At 34.2% G+C, this 8010-nt stretch overlaps 1 protein-coding gene across 2 annotated transcripts; it reads right to left on the bottom strand.

Moving 5' to 3' along the window:
* Positions 1-4564: 4564 nt before the first annotated feature.
* Positions 4565-7804, bottom strand: LOC110889126 (zinc finger MYM-type protein 1). 2 transcript variants are annotated; one of them, XM_022136636.2, is made up of 2 exons: positions 7600-7804; positions 4565-7428 (listed from the first exon to the last, which is right to left on the bottom strand). In XM_022136636.2, exon 2 carries the CDS (start codon positions 7180-7182, stop codon positions 4621-4623), a length of 2562 nt encoding a protein of 853 aa, XP_021992328.1. In that variant the 5' UTR covers positions 7183-7428; positions 7600-7804; the 3' UTR covers positions 4565-4620. The 2 variants fall into 2 exon arrangements, with proteins under 2 accessions (XP_021992328.1, XP_021992327.1); XM_022136635.2 differs by having other exon boundaries at positions 4569-7428; positions 7616-7803.
* Positions 7805-8010: the final 206 nt, after the last annotated feature.

Raw genomic sequence — 8010 nt, 5'->3', positions numbered from 1 at the left:
ACAAACCAGGGATGGTTCAACTTTTTCCTTCTTTGTCTTCTTCTCATAGAATTCTTTAACCCCTTTGACTTTTCGATCAATCATTTTGCCAAAGATATGTTTTACCCTGGGGTTAAAGACCTTTTCAGCATCAAATTCCTGTTCATCATGGAAAAATTGGTTAGAAATCTCAACTTTACCAATTTTCTTTTTATAATTCTCAGCCCGAAGTGATGGAAATTCATCATCATTAACCATCGGAACTGAGTTCTCATTTTCTACATCAGCTTCACATTTTAAATCAACTTGTGGCTCAACTGACTTTGTGGAATCAGTTTCATCGCCTGAAGATAGCTCCTCTGATTTCGATTTATCAGAATCATCGCTAGAGCTTTCACCACCATTCTTCACAACCCATTTCTGGTTGCTAGATTTGGCTCTCTTTTTGTAAAACTTGGTCGAACATTCACCAGTTTCAAAAATAGAATCTTTAAACAACTTTGTTCTGTCAAGTGGTGATTCGAACGCATACACCTTTTCTGAAATTGTACGAAAAACTCCCTGTTTTGACTGTATCGCCTGAGTACAATCTTTGGCGATATGTCCAACATTGTTGCACTTGAAACAGGTTCTCGAGTCTTTCTTTTGTTCAGCTTGTTTCTTCTTCCAAAATTCACTGTTCTTTTCCTTCCAGAAACTTTTCTTTTCTTCTTCATCTGTTGAAGTACCTGCAACAAACGACATTTTGGACTTAAAATCACGAATATGTGTTTCATTTTTCTGTTTTTCTGTAGGAATAAAACCCAACCCTTTCTTTTTGAAATTACCGTTATGGTTTGATTTCTTTTGAAAATTTGAACCAGAACTGTATTTCTTTTTCTTATTCAATCTTTGCTGCACTCTTGAGGTGTAAGGTCTTGGTTTTTCATTAAGACATAAACCTTTGATTTCAGAAATATGGATTTCCGAGAGTATAAAAACCTTGTTAATCAGTTCAGTTTTAACACCTCTTATAGGAAATTCCTCATCAGAATATAATTTGTCCGAGTTATTTAAAGTATAAGCAACTTTAAACAATCCATCATCCAAATTAGATTTTGATAACAGGAATTTTCTATCATAAGCCAATTTTCCCTGTTTTTCTGTTTGACTCGGAGCTTTTGACTCAGATTTTGATTCTGACGCGGACTCCGACTTTGACTCTTCACTGTCATCACTATCTAACACATGATCCACGACTTTCTTCATCAATTGAGACTGTTGATCAGTGTCAGATGATGTAAACACAACATCAATACTTTCGGGAAGATTGACCGACGACTCTGACTCCCACTGTAAATTTGTAGCCTTTTTGACTCTTTCATCGTTAGGATGTCTAGGCAAATATCCGTTTTCCAGTGGAGGTGGACATCTGTTATAACTAACACCTTTCTTCTTACCAGATGAAGTCTTTTCAGTATCCTTCTTCCTGTCACTCTTCTTCTTGTCAGCATTCTTTTCTCCAACACTCACTTCAGCTGCCTTTTCTTGAGTTGACTCATCTTCTTCCCAGACCTTCATGCTTTCAACAGTCGGATAGATCCTGTCAATCACATAGGAAGTACATGAGTAACTTTTCAATAAACGATTCACTCGTTCTGTTTCGATTCGTTGCAGCTCAAGTTTTTGTTCTAACACAGCACACTTTTCAATATAGTTGTTTACAACTTTTTGTTTTGTCATGAATGCTCCCTGAAGAGTCCTCATCGCAACTGCTTGTTCTTCACTCGTTTGATCGTACTGATTCATTGTCTTGTTCAGCACATCATAAGACTCCTTCAGTCTGTTTAAGTTGTTAATCAACATGCTGTTCTGCTTTTTCACAATCTCACAGTTTTCACACTTCACCTGAGTTTCTTTCGCATCAACTTTTTCATCAATCTTGAATTTTTGCACTTCTGTCATCTTTTTCTTTCTCACCACTTGCACTTCTTCATCATCACTACTCACCGGCACTTCTTCATCATCACTACTCATCAACGACCCTTCTTCATCATCACTACTAACCGGCGTTTTGATCTTCTTCTTTTTCTTCTCCTTCTTGACCCTATCATCTTCACTCTCACTCTCAGCAACCAACTTCATATCAGCTCTGTATTTTCTTGCCCAATATTCTGTATCATCATCACTATCATCTTCAATCTTTGCAGCAAAAGCAGTATAAGCTGTAGTTTGATCAGGAACATAATCATCCCAAGTGAACTTTGCCCAGCTAAAACCTTCTGCAAGCTTTTCATCTTCTTGATCAATCAAATAAGCTTTTTTTCCGGTATCTTCAATCACATCTCTTCCATGTGCAGTCTGAGCTTGATGCTTTTGTTGTTGAGATGATTGACCAACTTGGTGATAAATGGCTTTGCGATAGTAATCATTGTTGTTGTTGAACGGATTTTGAGCTCCACTTGCTTCTCGGTTTGTGCACTCCCTCTTGAAGTGTCCTTTTTCCCTGCACCGAAAACAAGTGACTTTAGATTTATCAAAACCTAAAGTAGAAACGTTCGCATCACGAAGATCATCTCTCCCTGTGATTTGTTTGAACTTCTCAGCTCTCCGTAAAACACTAGCCAGACACCATTTTATGTCCATTAGCTCCATCTCTTCAGCATCTATCTGGTCGTAGTCTTCTTTGGTTAGCATTGGATTTCCGATACGACCTGCAACAAAACAAGTATAAGATTCCAAAACCATTCCTAATAAAGACGTTTGGTTTTTGGCAATATCCTCAGAATAATCTTGATCATTCTCAAGATTCAGTACAATGTTACACTGTAACTTTTTCCCATTCTTAGTTGCTGAGATGTTTGGATCAAAAGATGAAAATGGAGTAAAGCTGGTTTTGCTGCTTGATCCAGACGATGGGCTTTCAGATACACTCTTGGCACTCATTCCTGTCACAATCTTTGGAGATGAATTCGATGATTTTTCATTAACTCCGGCTTTGTAATATAACCCGACATCTTGTTCACCATCGAAGTCTCTCATTCTGATCACTTTACGCTGCTCCATTTCATAAGCTTCTATCTTTTCAATGAATTTGCTGAGTGTCAAACTGTTAAAACCCTTTTTGTTTCTAAGCATCAACAAGTATGTCCCCCAACTCTCATATGGCAAAGCATCAGCAAGTTTTTCAATTAACTCCTCATTGCTCTTCTGAATACTTAATCTTTTCATACTAGCAAGCAAATTGCAATATCGTTCAATGAGCTCTTTTGTGCTTTCATTCTTTCTCTGATGAAACAGATCAAACTCTTTCTTTAGAAGTGACTTTTTGCTTTTAATCATTTCATCACTTCCTTTAAATTTTGAACTTAATGCTTTCCAGATTGAGTAAGATGTTCCACTGTGCTGTAGCAAAACCATGATATCTTCTTTCACTGCCTGTTGAAGAAGACTTAGCATCATTTTCTCATTTTTATACTTCTTCCTCTCATCTGGTCTAAGATCTTTGATTGGAACTGGCTCTTCATCATCATTCATTGGTCTGATATACTTTGTCTCGACACATTCCCAAGCATCAAGATAATTAGCTTGCACCCAATTCTCAAACCGACCTTCCCAATGTTGAAATTCCTCAATGCTCATTAACTTGGGAGGTTTTTGCATCGTTCCTGTTTCATTTTCAAGCATTGTGGTTTGAACCGCAGTGATTGGGGTACTCGGAGTAGCGAATGCGTTGTAAAAATCGGAATCCATTCTTCAAGAATCAGATAATACTTTGAGCAATACGATAATGCTTCGGGAAAAATACCTGAAAAACAAACAAACCACACAATCAGTTTACGGTATTATCAATTAATAGAAGCGAACTGGTACTCGAACTGATGATCAATTCTGTGTGGATTTGAATGACACACTGAGCGGACTGCTTTGACTCGGATCAATTTTCAACAAACAAACTCGGTATGAGTGAACTGATGAACTTTTGGACAACGTGAACAATTTTTGAACTCCAAATCGTACGAACTAGAATCGACAAACGAATGTGACCTTCCACACGATTTCACGCAACCAGAACACACTGACAAATTTTAACAAGCTTTTAAGCCGACAGAGCACACCTGGTTCACAAAATACAACTTGGATTTCCAAACACCAAATACGATCAAGTAATGTTTCACACAACAATAAACCAAACTTCACTTAAAAATATTGATTGGTCATAATGAGTGGCACAACAAAAACAACACAATTAAAACTAAGCACATGGGCCGATGTAAAAACTAGTTTATGGGCGGTTGATAAGCTAGACAGAAAAATTCCGATTGGCCAGATAATGGGAGATGGGCGGTGAATGTTAAGTGGGCGGCAAGATTTATAGATGTGGGCAGGGCCGGCTCAACCATTTTGGTGGCCTTAAGCGAAGTACAAAATTGAGGCCTTAAAAAAAAAAAAAAACCTGCTTGTACAGTTAAGAATGAAAAACATACCGTTGTACCCATTCACAAACCTAGTGCCTTGATAACAGACTATTTTATAAAAACCCTCCTCCTTTATCCGGGCTTGGGACCGGCAAAATAAACTAAAAAGTTTATACTTGGCGGAGTTAAAAATTTTCTTTTTTTTTTTGTATTCTTATATATTTATGTATGTGTAAAGATATGTTTAGATTAAGTTTACTTTTCTAGCTTTAACAGATGCAAACTTTTTAATAAAATTTTCATAATCAGTGTCTTCTAACAAATCGTTTTCAATTGACAAAGTAGCTAATCCATTTAATCTTTCTTGTGACATTGTAGATCTTAAATAATTTTTTAACAATTTTAATTTAGAAAAGCTTCTTTCGGCGGAAGCAACAGTCACGGGAATAGTTAACATAATCCTATAAGCAATATAAGCATTTGAAAAAGAGTTAAAACTATTAATATAGTTTAGTATATTAATAGGAGTTTCACATTCTAAATGTATGATATGTCTTAGAACTTTTAGTTCTTCAAATAAATCTAAACCATCAATATCTATACTAGTATCATGTTTTAAAGAATTTTCAAGATTAATACAATGTTGTTTTAAAGTATTATCATCCAATAATTTCAACTTTTTTATACTAAATAGAAAACCAAAAATACTTTCAAACATTTTAAATTGATCAAATCTAGTTTTGATTGAAGAAATAGCTTGATCTACTATATATAAAAAGTAATCGGTTTTAAATAATTCAATAGGAGTTTTAGTAGTTTCATTAGCAACATTTTCATCAAATCGTCTATTTCTATGGATTATACGTTTTTCACGAAACATAGGTTCTACATCCATCTCTAAAGCGATTTCTTTTGCATCAATAATAGCATTTTCGAATCCATTTTCTCTATAATTTTCAAAATAACACAAAAGGCCATCTAATTTTTTTATAGCACTATCAATACACATATCTTTTTCCTGTAAGCTCTTGCTAACACGATTAATAGCACACAAAATTTCATACCAAATAACTATTCCTAATAAAAATTCAAACTTATTAAATTCAAAATCTGCCAAGGATTTAGCCTCACTTAGAACTTTTGCATCATCATCACTATATAATTTCATAAGTGCCTTTTTTATTTGTGGTGCTTGATATCTAATTGCCTTAACACTTTCTACCCTACTTTCCCAACGTGTTTGTGATAAAGGTTTTAGAGTTAATTTTGGTAAACAATCTTGTAGTATTTTCCACCTTTTGGTCGATGAAGCAAAAATTGTATAAGTACGTTGTATAATTCCAAAAAACTCACGAGCTTTTGTACATGAATTAGCCATATCACAAAGAACTAAATTTAAACTATGACAACCACATGGTGTATAAAAGGCTCTAGGATTAATATCTAACAATCTTTTTTGAACACCTTGATGCTTTCCTTTCATATTTGAACCATTGTCATAGCCTTGTCCTCTAATATTATTTATGTCAAGTCCTATGTTACTAATTTCTTCAACCATAGCATCAAATAGACCTTTACCCGTTGTATCATCTACTATTATAAATTCAAAAAAATATTCTTTTACTTCAATCGGTGTTGATGAGATATCTAAGCATCGTAAAATAATTGACATTTGTTCTTTATGACTAGTATCGGGTGTGCAATCAAGTATAACTGAAAAGTATTTAGCTTCCTTAACTTTGTTAACAATTTTATTTTTAACTTCACATGCTAATAAACTAATTAGTTCGTTTTGCATATTATGACCAAGATAATGATTGTAGATTTCTTTGTTCTTTATTCGTCTAACATGTTCTTTCATTACAAGATCAAATTCTGCAATCATTTGAACAATAGCTAAAAAATTACCATTGTTTTTTTCATAAAGTTTTTCGTTATCTCCACGAAATGGTATATTGTTCATGCTAAAAGTTTTTACAACGCCAATAATTCTTTTAAGTACATCTTTCCAATGTTCCTTATCTTTATTTATAAGAATTTGAGTTTCTTTATCAATTGTATTATTTTTCGCTAATCTTGATTCTAACTCAAACCATTTGCTCATATTCATAATATGTTCTTTACTTGATTCATGCTTTTTTAGTTTATCATTCATATTTCTCCAATCCTTACTACCTCCTTTTGCTAATTTACTTTTACAAGAATTCACATCAAATAATTTGCAACAAAAACAAAATACCCTATCTAACTTTATTGAGTAAAGCAACCATTTTCTTTCGTATTTTTCCCCATTTGCCATTTTTTGCATATAAAAAGAAGAGCTAAAGTTTCTAGAATATTCATCTTTTGGAAAATCATAATCATAAATCTTTACCGGTCCCTTTTCTACAAGCAAATCTCTTAAATTAGTATTAATAACAGTCCATTCAGTTGGATCATCTAAATTTATAGTTTCGTCTTCATTCAAAAGTTCATCACTATTATTTTCATTAGCATTCAAATGTTCATCACTATTATTTTCATTAGCATTTAAAGGTTCATCACTATTATTTTCATCAACATTCAAAGGTTCATCACTATTATGCTCATCCACATTTAAAGGTTCATCGCTATTATGTTCATCAACATTTAAAGGATTATCGCTACTAAGGTCGTCCGTTTTTAATGGTTCATCACTATTGTTATCTTTCACGGTTGTTACATATTTTAATAAAGATCCTTTTAATGATTCCATCTGAGCTTCTAATTTTTGTTTCTTTTTTCTCTTAGAATGACCCGATTCATGCTTTCTATATCTATTAGACATTATAGATTTAAAAACCTAACAACTGTCAACAATTCACACAAAATCTAATCTAAGAATTCAATTATCAAATAAATCAACAGTAATCTCAAAATCAACAGAAATCAAATTAGGGCAAGTATTATAAGAGTACCTTAGAAATTGGAATTGGTAGAAACCAACAGGAATCCAATCTCTGCAACTTTGAAATTGGCAGACTCGAATGTCCAAAACAACATCCAACAACCGAACAACGGCTCCCTCAATCGCCTGTATTTTATATCCCGAATTTGATTGTCAGAAGAACTCAGAATAAAAACAATTTTGCAAAATCAACTATATCACTTGATTCAATTTAGAAGAACAAATCTAGGATTAATGAATATATATATATATTGTAAACTGAAGAACTAAGAAACATGAATAAGAAAGACGTTATACATGGATTAAATCATGCCTGTGGAGTGTTAACCGTCGCTACAATCTAGCATCATCATTCGAAGTCCATCAGACTTCTTTTCCCAAAAGTCGCGCCGGGATTACATCTTGATTCTTGCCTGTGATTGGGCGTCCGTGCGGCGTGCGGCCTTTCCAAGTTTACAGGTTTCCAGCACATTCTAATTGATTACATCAATTCACAATTCACGCTTCTTTTGTTGTTAGTTGTTAGCTATACATGAGGCCCAATACCAATACATTACTGATTTGTTTAAAGGCCCAATTTATAAATAGGCTGTATAATAAAAAAATTTATTGGAGGCCCTACAAATTTTGTGGCCTAAAGCCCTAGCTTGAGTACACTGGCCCATGGGCCGGCCCTGGATGTGGGCGGTGGGCAACTTTAATTGGGCC

Source organism: Helianthus annuus, chromosome 7 (genome assembly GCF_002127325.2).
Source record: "Helianthus annuus cultivar XRQ/B chromosome 7, HanXRQr2.0-SUNRISE, whole genome shotgun sequence".
Classification (NCBI taxonomy): Eukaryota; Viridiplantae; Streptophyta; class Magnoliopsida; order Asterales; family Asteraceae; genus Helianthus; species Helianthus annuus.
This window is presented reverse-complemented; position numbering and strand designations above follow the sequence as displayed.